Source organism: Pteronotus mesoamericanus, unplaced genomic scaffold (genome assembly GCF_021234165.1).
Source record: "Pteronotus mesoamericanus isolate MK-2021 breed Mesoamerican mustached bat unplaced genomic scaffold, CSHL_Meso_final contig_246, whole genome shotgun sequence".
NCBI lineage: Eukaryota > Metazoa > Chordata > Mammalia > Chiroptera > Mormoopidae > Pteronotus > Pteronotus mesoamericanus.
In genome coordinates, this window is record NW_026555104.1 from 56828 (window position 1) to 71874 (window position 15047).

General features: G+C 55.3%; 4 protein-coding genes across 10 annotated transcripts in view; 2 read left to right on the forward strand and 2 right to left on the reverse strand.

The window, feature by feature from the left end:
* The window catches only part of MAP3K3 (mitogen-activated protein kinase kinase kinase 3), a 60582-nt gene extending 56400 nt beyond the window's left edge, over positions 1 to 4182 (forward strand). The window contains exons 15-16 of the mRNA XM_054573000.1: positions 45 to 222; positions 1308 to 4182. Of these exons, the coding sequence (XP_054428975.1) occupies positions 45 to 222; positions 1308 to 1536 (407 nt within the window). The 3' untranslated portion in view covers positions 1537 to 4182. The remainder of the gene's footprint in view (positions 1 to 44; positions 223 to 1307) is intronic.
* Positions 4183 to 5454: 1272 nt separating this feature from the next.
* LIMD2 (LIM domain containing 2) lies at positions 5455 to 7767 on the reverse strand. 2 transcript variants are annotated; one of them, XM_054572910.1, is made up of 5 exons: positions 7692 to 7767; positions 6839 to 6932; positions 6600 to 6644; positions 6379 to 6518; positions 5455 to 6297 (listed from the first exon to the last, which is right to left on the reverse strand). In XM_054572910.1, the coding sequence occupies exons 2-5, from the start codon at positions 6878 to 6880 to the stop codon at positions 6138 to 6140; spliced, it is 387 nt and encodes a 128-aa protein (XP_054428885.1). In that variant the 5' UTR covers positions 6881 to 6932; positions 7692 to 7767; the 3' UTR covers positions 5455 to 6137. The 2 variants fall into 2 exon arrangements, with proteins under 2 accessions (XP_054428885.1, XP_054428884.1); XM_054572909.1 differs by having other exon boundaries at positions 6779 to 6932.
* On the forward strand, positions 7156 to 8106 carry LOC129070173 (proline-rich protein HaeIII subfamily 1-like). Its single transcript, XM_054572987.1, has one exon. The coding sequence runs from the start codon at positions 7156 to 7158 to the stop codon at positions 8104 to 8106; it is 951 nt and encodes a 316-aa protein (XP_054428962.1).
* A 3204-nt stretch (positions 8107 to 11310) lies between these two features.
* The window catches only part of STRADA (STE20 related adaptor alpha), a 30572-nt gene continuing 26835 nt past the window's right edge, over positions 11311 to 15047 (reverse strand). For 5 of the 6 annotated variants that reach the window (XM_054573004.1, XM_054573002.1, XM_054573003.1 and 2 more), the window contains 3 exons: positions 12829 to 13070; positions 12487 to 12529; positions 11311 to 12212 (listed from right to left, as the gene is read on the reverse strand). In XM_054573004.1, the coding sequence (XP_054428979.1) occupies positions 12060 to 12212; positions 12487 to 12529; positions 12829 to 13070 (438 nt within the window). In that variant the 3' untranslated portion in view covers positions 11311 to 12059. The remainder of the gene's footprint in view (positions 12213 to 12486; positions 12530 to 12828; positions 13071 to 15047) is intronic. The other variant, XM_054573006.1, reaches the window with a different exon arrangement.

Sequence of the window (15047 nt, forward strand, 5' to 3'; positions counted from 1 at the left end):
CCCAGAGGGTTCAAGGTTGTATCCTTTGCCATTTCATGCCGTAGGAGCCAACATCCTCCGAGACTCTGCTGGGAATGTGAAGCTGGGGGACTTTGGGGCCAGCAAACGCCTGCAGACAATCTGCATGTCAGGCCCAGGCATGCGCTCGGTCACTGGCACACCGTACTGGATGAGCCCAGAGGTGATCAGCGGTGAAGGCTATGGAAGGAAGGCAGATGTGTGGTGAGTATTGGCTCCAACTCAGAAATGAGCTTTGAGGCTCTGTGGTGTGGCCTGAGGGAGGGAAGGAGTGTCCACCTCTTGCCAGCCAGGCCAGGATGCAGAGGTGGTGGTGTGTTTTAACTCCAAATAGCAAATGTTATTGCTGGGAACTTAGGCTGTGGAAAACATCCCTGATGTTTGCTAAAAAAGAGGTCAGATCCATACTGAGGGCCTGGATCAGCCACTAAACACTAGCAGGCTTCCACTGCCTCTCCTAATATTCAGACAGCTTGCGTTTGTGTTTCTTCATGTCCATCCGTTGAAAGGGCCTGGAAGTCTCTTCCCCTTGAAATGTTCTTGTGGTGGGCTGAATGATGCCCCTGAAGATGTCCATGTACTAACTAACCCCTTTGACCTGTAAATGTTACCTTATATGGCAGAAAGACCTCGACAGATTTGATTAATTTAAGAATTTTGAGATGGGGAGATAATCCTGGGTCATCCAGGTGGACCAGGGTAACCAACAGAGACCTTAAAAAGGGAGGCAGGAGATCAGACTGGGTAGCAAATGTGACAGCGGAAGCAAGAGGGTGGAGTGAAGCATTAAAGGGGCCATGAGCCAAGAAATGCAGGCAGTGTCTAGAAGCTGGAAAAAGCGAGTAAATTCTCCCCTCAGAGCTTCCAGAAGGAACCATCTGCATTGAGACTTTGACTTTAGCCCAATAAGACTGATTTTAGATTTCTGACCTCCAGAACTATAATAAATTTATATTGTCTTTCATGCCATTAGGCTTATGGTAATTTGTTACAGCAGCAGTAGAAACTAACATAGTTATCGTGGAGCTCTTTCTGTGTATACTAAGTGGTTCTCTTCCCCAGTCCCAAGAAGTATCCAGATGGGTATAGGTTGACAAAGTCTGTGTGGACGAGGCTAACAGTGCTTTGAAGCCTGTTCTGGCCTTGGGGACCCTCTATACGGTGTCCACCGTCAGTTTTGCCCATTCTTAGTGTGTTCTGAGAAAAGCATCTCTTTTTACAACAGTGGGCAGGGCAGCTGGGAGCCTGGGGCTGGCCAGGAGGTGACATGGGGTTCTCTCTCTCTCCAGGAGCCTGGGCTGCACTGTGGTGGAGATGCTGACAGAGAAACCACCTTGGGCAGAGTATGAAGCCATGGCCGCCATTTTCAAGATTGCCACGCAGCCCACGAATCCTCAGCTGCCCTCCCATATCTCTGAGCATGGCCGGGACTTCCTGAGGCGCATTTTTGTGGAGGCCCGCCAGAGACCTTCTGCCGAGGAGCTGCTCACACACCACTTTGCACAGCTTGTGTACTGAGCTCTCAAGGCCACCCTGCTGCCGGCCGCCCCTGCTGCATGGGCAAGGGCAGCTGTGGGGCTCAGCAGAGTTGCTGCTTCTCCCAGGCAAGGCTGTGGACCATGGAGCTACAGTCCAGCCAGTGTTTATCTGTGCCCCTTCTGCCATTGGGGCTCAGAACCAGGGTGGGGCGGCTGCAGCCTCGAGGACTGGAAGCCCCCAGCCTGCCAGACCTGAGAGCTCCAGCCTCATCAGTTCAGTGTGGAGGGTAAGGGGCTAGGAACAGTGTGAGTCGCTGTGGGCCCCACCCTTGGGCTGTGTCCTGACACTGCAGTCAGCACCAGAGCCCTTGGGGCTGTGTTGACACTGCAGTCAGCACCAGAGCCCATCTTGTGCCATCTTGTGGGCACGAGATGGACAGGAGGGTCCGAATAGTGTTACTTTCATTCAGAGTGTTATTTTGTTTCTCTTCCCCATGTCTGGAGATCACCAGGGCATCCCTGGGCTGGATGAGCCCACCCAGGCCTGAGGTAAAGCCCAGCAACCCACAGCCAGTGGAAGGCAGAGGCCTGGGCTGCACTCTCCCTTGAGCCCCCAGGTCAGCTTTGCCAGTCCCTGTCCTTACCAAAGATGAATGAAGCAAATGTTATGCTGCCTTATTCAGGGGAGGAGGAGCCCGTCCTGCCTGCCCCTGTGACCCTGCCTTCCCAAGCAGGGGCCTGAGATGTGGAACTGCCCCACTCAGGGGGTAGTTTTGTCAATGCAATTGTCTCTGTTTTACAAATTGGAGTCACTCTTATGCTGTACCCAGTTTCTGAACTGGAGACTGTGTGCCCCCGGGCTCTGAGCACCCCTGCTATGGGCTCGGGCCTTAGGCTGGATTGGAAAGAGCTGAAGATAATGGCCTTTGTCCTCCTGGCCTGGCAGCTGTTCCCCCACTGCATCAGATAGGAAGATGGACAGCACGCTGAGAGCCTCAAATCCAGCTGGCCACCCTGCCCTGAGCAGGGCACTCACGCTGGCCAGGGGAGCTCTGTCAGCTGTCTGTGAGTATGCCCCAGTTAGGCCAGAGCCTCTCCAACTGTTAGAAGGGAGAGCCCCTATGATGCCGCCAACCATGTCCAAAACCGCCAGCTCTTCCTCCTTGGCCAGCCTTGCCCATCCCCATGTGGTTTCAGCCTCTTTCTCTTCTTGGTCCTCCCTTCGGGGAGGAATGGTAGCAGGGGTCTGGGAGCCAGTATCTCCAAGCAGCTTAGAGTTGGCCTTATTTACCTCAGCCTGGGCGCTGGTCCTTTCTTCCGGCCCCTCCCCTCCAAAATGTGCCTATTGCTAGAGCTCCTCCCTCTCAACACCCAGTTTCCTTGGGAGTTGTCATTAAAGGAAGAAAAGAAAAAAAAAAAAAAAAAAACAGTGCCCAGGGATGGGCATCTCCAGGGAGCTGGGGATTAGCGCCAGGCAGCTCATTGCCAGCCATGCCCACTTCCCCACGGGCACCAGAACAAGCCAAAGCCTTCGTTGTATGTTGACGATGCACTTTTATGAATGTAGTTTCTATCGCTGTTTTTAGCCTTTTCACATCATGTAATGTGAGGCCTTGTACTTGTTAATTTATATCTCAGATCATATTTGATGGTTTGTATATATATCACTGCTAGACTGTTACAGTTGATGGACACCTCAAGAGAGAAAAAATGAAAGCAGGTTTTGCAGGAATGTGTTGCACGGTGCCAATTGGGCCTGGGCCCATTTCCATCCTTTTCCCCCACGGGTCTCTGTCAGGCACCCCTGGCCCAGCCCTAAGACAGCGAGCATGTGCTCCTGCCTCCACCTCGGCCCTTGCCCAGGGTGGGGACTGGGCCCCTCATCTCGACCAAAGCTGCCTAGTGGCAGCTCAGCCTCTCCAAGACCCCATCCTGATGGCTCCACCACTCTTCTTGGGCCTACACCCTGTCCTGTCCCCATTTCCCAAGAGGAAACAGAGCATGCGCGGTGCCGGAGCTGACAAGATGAGACGACTCTGTGTCCCAGGTTCAGGCTCTCACAGAGCCCCCACTCCCACCCCCTCCCCACTCCAGGGTCTTACCTCACAGGGAATGTGTTTCTAAGAACGAATTTGCAAACAAGCCAACAAACCCTGCACTCCAAAATAAAATAAGACCCTGATTTTTTGTGTGTGCGCCCAAAACTGTGGACATGCTGGCTCAGCATCCTCAGGACCAAGCTGTTGCTTAATTTTAATTTATTATTAAATAATCCAGATGACAAGTTGTGGGCTTAGAATGGCCTGGGCCCAAAGGTTCTGAAGGGCAGTCTCCTAGCAGCCCCAGGGTTGCTGTGGGAAGGGCTGTGTGCCATTTGCTCATCATTCCATGGGGTATGTCAGCCTTGGCCAGCCCAACAGAGGCCAATACCGGGGACAGTCTGTCCTCTGCCACCCTCCTGCCCCTCCCACCCACTCAGCTCTGTGTCTGTGTCTGAATTGTGGATTGTGCAGAAGAACCTGCAGCCATAGTTATCTGACTGTATCTTGACCGAGGGCTTGCAGAGCAAAGCCAGGCCAGTGTCGCGCATTACTTAAAATAAAAGGGATCATTTATACCAGAGGGGTCCTGTGGTAGTGCTTCTGGTTGAAGGGTGGAGGGAACAGGTGTTCGCTGGGGAAGGGCTGGGTGTAGTGCCTGGCAACAAACGGGTGCCTCAGTAGAGAACTGAAATCAGACTCCAAGAGGGGGCCTGAGATGGGACGACTTGGCTAGTACCACAGCTAGCTCAGAGATGGCACCCCCTCCTCTTGCGCCCAGGAGCTCTCCTGAGGACAGTTCTGTCAGCCTGGAATGTCACAAGAGTCTGGGTGTCCAGCTCCTTTGTGGCATCTAGTAGTCTTCCTAGCCTAGAGGACTCCCCTTGGTCCCATCCTTTCAAGGCAGGAATCCGGTGCCTCCAGGAGTCATCTGTGGTATCTGCCCCTGGTCTCTCTGCTGATGCTTAGTTTTGCGCAAGGAGACCATCCTTTTCTCCATCTGAAGCTTCTGGTGTCAAAGTTGGGCCTGCCCTGAGGCTTTCAGAGGACCCACTCTGCTTACTGAATGTTAGCTCTGCCACTTCAAAGGCAATGTCTACCTCAACACAGTCGCCCATCTGGCACCAGAGCTTGAGGCCTAGCTCCCTACCCTGTCCTATAGGCATGAAGTCACTTAAGAGCTTGAGTTGTATGGGGCAGTGGCACCGAATCTCCAGGAATCTGCCCTCTTGCTCACAGGCAATTGGGGGAAATCAGAACAGTTGGATCTGGGGCAGGACAACCCATGCTTCCTGCCTTTATCTTGGTGGGAGAAGGGGTGTCTTAGATCCTCCAGGCTTGCCTTGTTTGTTGTCCCTCAGAGAGACAAACTACTTGGACTCCCTGGGACAGTGACCATGGTTGCCCCACTCACCGGAGCTTGAAAAGGCAGGATAAGATAAGAGGGGGAAGGGGCACAGAGACTAGGAAACTGATGGCACTTGCTGGATCTGCTGATTCCCTCCATCCCTTGCTGATTTCCGGGGCACAAGGGGCCCAGACCAGGGCTCAGCAGAAGGGGTCTGCCTTGTACCCTAACATTACTGAATTGCAGTGTGAAACCAGGCACCATCACACACTGGTGGCCCGTTCCTCTTGGCCAACACAAGGCTGAAGGACAAAGGAGTTTCAGTTATAAACACACTCTGGGTTTGAGAGCATGGAGACCTGGCTGGGATAGGGACACCCTTTTTGTCAGGCGGGCTGCTATTTCTGACACCCATCACTGCTCCCCAGGAAGGCCAGATGTGTGCTGAGCTGACCCTGTACCCTCTTCACCTTTGCATGGTGAGTTGGTGTCCTTCCTTCCATAAAGCCCCCCATCAGGCCACATAATACAGAGTCATGATCTGTTGAAACATGTTTAACACAGGGTTGATCACAACAGAACCGGCAGAAACAGAAGAGGGAGTGTGGCTGCCGCCAGTCTCTGGCTCTTAGCCTGGCAGGTGCTTTAGCTTCTGCTGCTTGATGCCAGTGGTAGGAGATGGTCCCAAGCCCCACTGGGGCCTGCCCTGCCTTGCCTTGCAGGGAGGGGCAGGGCTGCTCCACCCCCCCCCCCCCCACTGAGCCCTAGTGGGCATTCTGAGGCCCAGCAGAAGCTCGCTGGCTTTCCTTCCTCCAAAGTCTCCATGGCTCAGAACCAGGCTAAGGGCAGAGGTAGATGGGGAGACATGGGGGCCACACAGGACTCCAGGTGGCAGTGAGGGAGCTTAGGACCCTGAGGGGAACATGCTGACTCCTTGCTGGAGAAAAGGCACCTAGATAAGAAAGCTGGGCTGGGGGACCTCCAAGGGAGCCAGGGGGTGAGGTTGGGTAGGCTGAATGAAGCAGGAAGCAGGATGGTGAGCAACCCCTCATCCTGGTTCCCAAATCCCCACCCACTGAAGAGAATGAAGGAATCCTGCAGCAGAGCCCTGCCCCTATAACCCTCTGCCTGAGCAAGATGGCCTCATCCCGTTCCCACCCTGCCTCCCCACCCGAGCCCAGGTCCAATCTCTTTTCCACACTTCCACCGTCCTGCTCCAGGCCCTCTGCAGAGAGAATGGACAGTCAGAAGGCCTCAGGCTGTCTTGGTGCTGGCATCCACCTCCTTGTGGGCCCAGAGCTCCTTGTGCTGCTTTCGGCCGAAGCCTTCATCATAGTTGCCTTTGCTCTTGAACAGCTGCTGGAAGTGGGGCTTGCAGTAAAATTCCCCATGCAGTGCCGCGTAACTGCCCAGGCTGCGGAAGCAGAACAACTGTGGTCAGGTCGGGTCAGGGCTGGCACATGAGGGCAGGGGCAGGGGCAGGGCAAAGGTGCACCTCAGCTTGGTGTGACAGTGCTTGCAGCAGAAGCAGGAGTTGTGGAAAATGAGCTTGTCTGCCACCAGCCGCTCCATGGGGTACACGGTCTTCTGGCAGGCAGCACAGGTCTCCTTCACCTGGGCCCGAAGGCTGAAGGACTGTTGAGAGGAGAGACTCAGCCGCCCGTCTGACCAGTGCCCATCCCCTCCTCCCCCCACACCCCACCCTCAAGGCCCTACCTTGGAGCGCTGAACGGTGCTGGGGCCACAGCCGCCTTTGGCTTCCTGAAGGAGAGGGCCAGTCAGGGCAGGGGCAGCTGAGAGACGCCCCAGACCTTCACTGGGGTCATCAGCCCAGTTCCCACGGGCACTCAAGGGGGAAGGGGCAAAGGGTGGAAAGCAAACAGACCGCTCCTCACCCCTTCATCCCCAAGCCAGACACCTGCTCCGGGTGTCCTCCCACCCGGCTGATCACCTACAGGAGAAGGGGTGGCCTGGGCGGCTCCTGCAGCCTGGAACATGGCTGGTTGAAAGTGATGGAGGCCTGGGTGGAGACGCGGCACCCGCTGGGTTCTGCAAGGGGAAGTCGGTCGGTTGGGCCCCAAAGCCCTTCCCCAGCCTGCAGGGTGGGGGTGGGGGTGTTTACAAGCAGGGGGCTGGGGGGCTGTGGTTGGGACTTTTTCTAAGTCATTTCCTGTTGCTCTGGGTCTTGCCACTTCCGCCCTCACCCACCTCCCCCTTCTCCCGCCCGCCCCCCACGCTGTTCCCCAAGGGGTAGGGGTCCCTGAGTGGAACCATGTGTCCGGGGATGAACAGAGCGACTGAGGGGGGCTGCTCCACAGCCGCCGAGGGCGCCCTGCGAACCGGGACTCTGCATACGGTGAGGGTGGGGGTGAGAGAGGTCAGGAGAGGGCGGGCCAGGAACGGCCGCGGCGACAACCCGGTGCCCCGGCCTGACCCCAACCCTATGCAGCCCAGCGCAGGGCCGAGGGCGCCGAGGCCGATGGCATCCACAGCTCGGCTGACCCAGCCCGTGGACAGCGCTCTCTGCCCGGCCGCGCGCCTCGCTCCTCGGCCTCCGGTCCCGCGTGGACGGGACCCCACACCTGGGCCCCCGCGGGCCCAGCTGAGGGGTGTTTGGCCCCGTTCTCGCCCGGAGGCCCGCCCTGAAGGCCAGCCGTTAGCCTCGGGGCCCCAGGCGGGAGCTATGGGCGGAAGCTCTCCGCGGGGGACCCCGGAGCGGCGGCCCCCGCAGCCCCCACCTAGGCGCCCTAATTTGCGAGCCGGTTGCAGAGCCCTTCCTCCGGCCGCCCGCTCGCCCATGTGTCTCACCGGGTCCCGGCCTGGGCCGCGGGGCGGGGGTCGGTCTCCGGGGGCTACCTCGAGTGCGAGGTGGCGCGGGTTCAAGCTGCCGCCGCTTGTCTGTACTCCCCGAGCGGCCGCCGCCGCCACCGCCTTATCGCAGCACCGCCCCCGCCGGACCCCGCCTCGCGCCCGCCCATTGGCTCCGCCGCGCCCGGCGCCGCCGCCGACCCCCTCTGCGCTTTGTCTTTCCCTCGCTCGCCGTCCCCGCCTTTGTCTGCCCCCCGCCCCAACGCCGCGCTCCCGGCGCTACGCACCTCCCCTCGGGCCCCGCGTTCGCTGGCCTCGCGAAACCGGCCGCCCCGTCGGCCCGCTCCAGGAGGCGGGAATAGGAGATCTAAGGCCCTACGCTGCATGCCTCGGGGCAGGGACGAGTTCAAAATGAGACGCCTGGGGTCGCGGGACAAAAAGCGCTCCCGGCGAAGCTCCTGCACCGGCAAAGAAGTATCGGGCTTCTCCTAGGCCTTTTGCTGCCTCAGTTTCCCCTAGTTAGCCCCCTTCCGGCCCGGCCCTCCGTGGGCCCTGCGGCCTGACAGACCCCGCGGGGGCGGCCCGGGAGGTCCGGCCAGAGTCCGTGTCTCCCACGCCCCCTCGGGCTGCGGAGTCCTCCCGCCGCCAGGGGCAGCCCCGCGCGCCTGCATGGCTGCCGAGGAAGATGACAGCGGTGGCCAGGGCAAGCGGTCCCGCCACGCCCGGCCGCTGGGCTGCGAGGTACGCCTGCGCCTCAGGGAGGTGCCCGGGACTTATGTGTTCAGTGACCTGATGCCCCCTCACCGCGGGGTCGGCTTGTACGAGGGCCCGGTTGGGACCATCTCCTGCGACCCCCAAGACAAGGGGCCCGGGAAGGTGCTGTCTTTGGTGTCCCAGGGCACTTGCTCTCTGAAAGCGTTTCTGTGGCCGGATTTTGTGGGGTTAGTCACCCCTGGCCCTTGTAGGCACCGTGGCCTGCCAGGAGTCAGGGCACCCCCTTCAGGGAATGAGATCCCCATCCTGCAGACCAGCAAACCACGGTGCACACAAACCTCACTGAGGACAAGGGAGCGAGGCCTGAAGGTTTGAAGGGACCCGTTCCAAGTAATACAGCTGGTGAAGCCGGGCTGGGTGAGAAGCCCCACCTCCGGACCCCGGCTCCTGACTCCCTGCTCCACGCCGGCTCCAGCCCACCACACAACAGGCCTGAGGCGGGCACCCAGGAGGCAGGTGACCATCCCTTGCGTGGGGTGGAGCTCAGCTGTGCGGGAAACATGCCAAAGCAGCCTCCTGAATGGGCCTCTGCTGGGAGGGTGGGGGGCCCGCTGGGCACCCGGACTGCCAAGCTCTGCCTGACACCAGGCTGGAAGCTGTTGCACGAAGCTCAGCCCTCAACATAGTGGGTTCCCACACGGTGCAGGAATAGAACTAGCGGCTCCAGAGGGCGGCCCACGCACTCACCAGCGAGCAAAACAGCGCAGAGCCTCCGCACCTGGCAGCGGAGGAGGGCGGCCGCCCTTGGCTTGCTCAGCACACCCACGCTGCGCTTTTTTCCCCTCAGCCTCCCGTTCCTCTCTGGAGGCTTTGTGTTTGGGTTGAGCTGCAGGCCTGAGGATTCTCTGGATGGGGCGTGTGTGAGAAAATTCTAGGCTAAGTTTCCACACCTGTCATCAGATTCTCAAAGGGGGCTGTGGTGATTTCAGAAGGGTGAAGCCCTCGGGGGTATAAGGAGCGGGACAGGGGCTGGCAGCGGAGCTCGGTCTGGCCGGCCTGACCCTGAGGCCCCGTTGCCCTGCCCAGGATCAATCTGTGGGCTGAACTGCGGGCAGCTGCCAGTCACCAGTTTGGCCTAAAAATGAGCTGATGAGCAAGGTGAAGAAAGCATTTTACAAGCAAAGAAAACGGTGCATGATGTTAAGGGAACTTGAGGTTCAGAGAAAAAAATGAGCTGGGCAGGGGAGAGGAGGGTTGTGACCTGGCCTTCTTAGTCCACTTCAGGGCTCTTCACCCCACCTCACGTCCTGGTTGGTGTCATTCCTTCACATCAACCCCTATAACTGCCCAAAGAAGAGGGTTTTGTTCTTTTTTTATTCTTTATCCTCGTCACCCAAGGATATTTTTTTTCATTGCTTTCAGAGGGGAAGCAAGAGACAGAAAAACATCATTGTAACATTGATTGGCTGCCTTCTCGTTTGTGCCGTGACTGGGGATTGAACCTGCAACATGGGTGTGTGTGACTGGGAATTGAACCCACGAACCTTCGATCTTTGGGTTGATACTCCAACCAATTGAGCCACACTGGCCAAGGCCATTTTGTTCTTTTTTTAAACTGGTGTTAAAATTTCTGAGGAAAGGGAAAGTGAGAGCATTTGATAGTTCAAAGTGGCTTCAAGGAAGAGGGAGGGGCACTTCCTTAATCTGACATTAGAAGTGCCTCACCCAGAGCAGGGCACCTCACCCTGAGGGACTGGCAGGAGGGAAGGTGCCAGGCTGGTGCACATGCAGGCTGGGAAGCACCTCGGAGAAGACCCAGGTTAGAATCACCCCCTGGCCCGGCCTCTCCGGCTGCCAGCCAGGATGACAGGGCAGGGCGCCGGTCTGGTTCTTAGGTTACCTGCTCCTTTGGTATTAGTTTCAGTGGTAAGGAGACACCACAAGTCATGTTACAAAATAAACCCTTCCACCTCCTTTCCTGCCAAAGGTGAGCATCTTCTCCCTGGACTCTTAGCGGCCAAGAAGCAGTCCTGTGGAGGGGCTGGCCTCTAGCATCTACTGGGGGGCCTAACTTTTTGGCATCTCTGGGCCACACTGGAAGAAGGGTTGTACTTACATAAACTTATATAAGTAAATTTATAATTTTGTGTTGGGCGGCATTCATAGCTATCTGGAGCCACATGCAGCCCACGTGCCATAGGTTGGATACCCCTGATAAACCTTTCCAACCCCAAAGTGTTTTGATGGCCACAGGCTAATAATGTTAATAGTCTCTAAATTTTAGATAGTTAAGACAAATTTATTATGGGTTTTATTTTCTTTTTTAATCCTCACCCAACTACATGCTCATTGATTTTAGAGAAAAGGGGAGGGAGAGTGTAAGAGGGAGAGAAACACAGATCCACGGTTGCCTTTTGTACATGCCCCAAATGGGCATCAAACCTGCAACCAGGTATGTACCCTGACTGGGAATCACACCCGTGACCCTTTTTCACTTACAGGACAATGCTCAAACCAACTAAGTCTGTTATGGGTTTTAAAAGAATTGGCACGCCCTGGCCAGTGTGGCTCAGTTGCTTGGAACATCGTCCCTTTAGGTTTGATTCCTGGTCAGGGCACATACCTAGGTTGCGAGTTTGATCCTCAGTCTGGGTGCATGTGGGAGGCAACCCATCAATGTTTCTCTCCCTTCTTTAAAAGCAATGAAAAAATGTCCTTGGGTAAGAATAAATAAACGTATAAATAAATAAAAGAATTAGTATGTTGTGAGGCTGTCTATCTAATGACAAGAGGTCACTGCTGTGCTTCCATGGGCATTGTGGGACCACTCTCGGGTGGTAGAACCCAGGGTGGAATGAGATACGTTTGAGCCAACACACAATAATGCTACTCTCCAATGGGTGCTCTGAAAATTTTAATTTGTTCTGGCAATAAAACTAACAGGGCATAAGGATTAAAGCCCTCTGGCTAGACAAGACATTATTGGCCCTTAGAGAAAGCACCAAGGCAGCAGCAGGAGGCAGTAAGATGGACTCTTGGTGGGAAAGAAATGTACTACACAGATGAACAATGGAAGGTTTTAGGTTTCAGGGCCCAACCAATAACAAGGATCAGGAGGAACTGCCCCAGCCTTAACCTGATGCTTAAAAAGGAAAAAAATGCCCTTTTCTCCAATGATCAGGGAGAGGTCAGAGGGGAGAGGGTATGGATTGCTTACTGCTTGCCTCTCCATGGACCTGCAGGATCTGAGAGCACTGGAAAAGAATAGAGTCTGGCTGGTAGGCGAGCAAGAGTGAAAAGAGGAAGTCACATAGTTCCCTGTGTCAACAAGTCAAACCCCAAACTTGAACTTCAGCCCCCAAGGGCCAGGACAGCTTCTCTTCCTTCTGAAGACGCCACCTAAGCTCCCTGGGCTGGGAATGTCAGCTTTCTGGCCCATCTGGATCCCTTGTGTCTCAGACGCCTTGGAGCAGTAAAGAAAAGTTCCTCTCCAGGAACTTCTCTCCCAGTCAGCAAGTAGGCACCTCTCCTGGCAGAAATGCCCTTTCTACCCAATCTGCTCCTGAAGGATGGGAATGTGGCTAGCCCTCAGGAAGGGTCCCGGAAGCTCCCATGTCCATCCTGTGCTGGAAAGTGTGCACCTTCTTCAGAGACTCAGAACTCCCAGTCGTCCACCTCCAGCTCTTCTAGGTTTGTTACTAGGCCAAAGATTCCACTGTGATCCTGAGACTGGCTGCCCTCAAAATTGGTGATTGGGGTGACCGGCCGAAGTAACTCAGGCAAAGCCTCTGAGGCGCGTCGCTTAATCTGGGGGAGGAGAGAGAGTGAGGGTGTGTCTTGTTGCTCTGGGTCCTGGCACACCATGGAGCAAGGAACCATGGTCTGGTGACAGATGGGTCTTTGGAGTCAAGAGTTGCTATAAGTGGAAGGAGCAGCATCTTTAAGGGGCTTCAGCAAATGGTCATTTCTCTAATTCAATAGGAGGAGGAGAGAATACCCTAAAAACCCTGAAGTTAATGGGACTGAGGGAGTTAGAACCACAGGCCAGAAAACAGGGAGCCTCAGGAAAATGGTACTTTACCTGCTTGAAAAAGGAATGGTTCAGGAGGGTGCTGGCACTGGGTCTGCAGAGAGGGAGAAGAGAGACCAGCATCACCCTGTGCCCTCAATTTCCAAAATACTGTTACTTACACCTCACCCTCAAGTGCCTCTCTGCTTCATCCCTCAGCTCACTAAGCAGCCAGAGCTGCTTAGCCTGGCTTCTTGGCAAACCCTCAGGCCAACCCCACTTGCTATGGGGGCTCTGGACTCCTCTGGGGAACCCAGACCTTTACAGGACAGAAACATTCTCTCAAACCCTGCCTTAGACCGCAGAGCCCTCTCTGCTCCCTGGAAAGCCCACCCCCCAGCCCAGCGGAAGTACCTTACATCTGGGTTGCGCTGAAGGCACTGCTCCACGAAGTGGTGGAAATGGGGGGAAAAGGTTCGGTGATAGGGATGGGAGAGCGAGTCACCATTGGAAGTCCTGGGGGTGCTGGTGGCCAGGCTCTCGCTCAGGCCAGAGTTGGCTGCGGAGCGTGAGGTGCTCATGGTCAGCTCCTCAGCAGGGATGGTGCTGGTGTCCAACAGGCAGGGCACGGTGCCATTCAGTTTCTCCAGCAGCATCTGGGGAGGACAGAGCCAGGGCTGGGCTGGAGGGGGCCCCTGGAGACCTATAGAGTTTCTTCACAAATACACTTTTCCCAGTACACAAATGTGATTTGGGGGGAGTGGAGAAAAGACAGAAGTAGAATAAATAACTTTCCAAAGGAATGCTGGCCACTGGCCACACCCTAGCTAGGCTGCCCTGCTGCAGAGAGACAGCAGAAAAGTGCCCCCCTCACCACGGCTGGAAGGATCAGTCTCTTCCCCTTTATAGGGCATCAGGTCATTTTAACTGTGGGTCCCTCACCCTAGAACGAAGGCAGCAGCTGGGTGACTTTCTCTGAAGCCCAGCCCCACTCTGTCAAGCCCCAGGGGGTCTGATGGGGTCCATTAGGCCGCACCTGCAGCACCACATCCTGCGTTGTCACTGTGACAGGCTGCACAGGAGCAGTATGCCCAGGGACAGGCAAGGCTTGGGCAGCTGTCTGAAGGCCCTCAGACTCAACACATGTAAAACCAGCCCCGCATTGGGGATCGCTGTCCAAGTCCCTGAGGATTGCTCTGTGTAAGCCAGAAACCTGGAAATCTCTCAAGAGCTGTGACAGTATGGTAGCTACTAGCCACAAGTGGCTCTTTATATTTAAATGGATTTAAATTAGGTTTAAAATTCAGTTCCTCAATCTCACCCGCCACATTTCAAGTGCCTAATAGCAACAAGTGACTAGTGGCTACCATATCGGACAGTGCAGATAGAGAACATTTGTATCATTTCAGAAAATTCTATTCGGTGCTGTTTCTGGATCTGTACCTCTTATTCACCTTAAAAAGGCTTTGAACTCTTTCCTGAGCATCTTTCTGTGTCTTATACTTAGGTTTTCTAGATTCCTAGATTTCCACACCCCCCTGGTCTACCACATCCAATCCACCTGTTGGAGTGATCTTCCTCAGATATATTGTAGATCTGATGCTATCACTCCTGTGCCTAAAAGTCTTCAGTGATTCTCCACATGCTTTGCGACATGAACCAGATATCCTGGCATGGCACGTCAAGCCGTGATCTGTCCTAGCTTCCTCCTCCTGCCACATCACCTAGGGCCCACCCCCAGCCGCACCTGTAGTTCAGCCATTTACCACTACTTGCTGTTGCCAAGACCCTGTTATTTCTTTACTCTGGGTCTTTGCACATGCTGTTTCCTCCACCTAAAAGAGTTTCCTCTAGTTTCCATTCTTCAGTTAATTCCTATTTACCTTCAGGACTCATGTGTCACCTCCTCCCAGAAGCCTCCCTGCCCCGCCCCCGCAAGGTCCCCCTTTGGCCATTCTCTAGCTGCCCTCCTCCCCAGAGGGCAAGCAGTCTGTGCGTTCACAGGAGAGGCTCACTCAGAACTTGCAACCCTGCCCCCACTCCCTCCCAGTTGCAGATCATGTTCCAGGTACCTGGGATCCAGGCAGTATTTGCCCCAATGACCCAAGTCTACTTCTTGGGCTTGATAAGGCCTGGCTGGATAGGCCTCTTCCCTGGGTTTATCTCACAAGGGTGGAATATGCCACTGGCTACGAACAACTAGGAGTGGCCAAAGGGCTGTCATTGCAAGGGGTGTGAACAGAAGTCTGAGAATTCTAAATTAAAAACCGATTTCCCAAGTAAATTTATCAAGGTAGGATGATGATGTATTTCAAAAATGTATAAAAATGTGTGAGCTTGATTTACACATTTTCAATAGACTCCTGGTCTGTGGGCCTCCATTTGCATCCCTGTTCAGGCTCTGCAATTGTTAGCAGTGGGCCTGCTCCTGCACTCTCCCCTCACCATCCCACTCAGGTCTCCATTTGCACAACGGTGATCACACAGATGTAAACAGTTACACAACCATCTCCCTAGGTGGGCCCTTGAAGGAAAAAACTGTCTCTCATACAAATATCCCTGGCTGGTATCCTGAGCATGGCAGGTACTCAACGAGAATTTGTGGAAGGCGGATAGGCAGGGAGGCAAGAAGG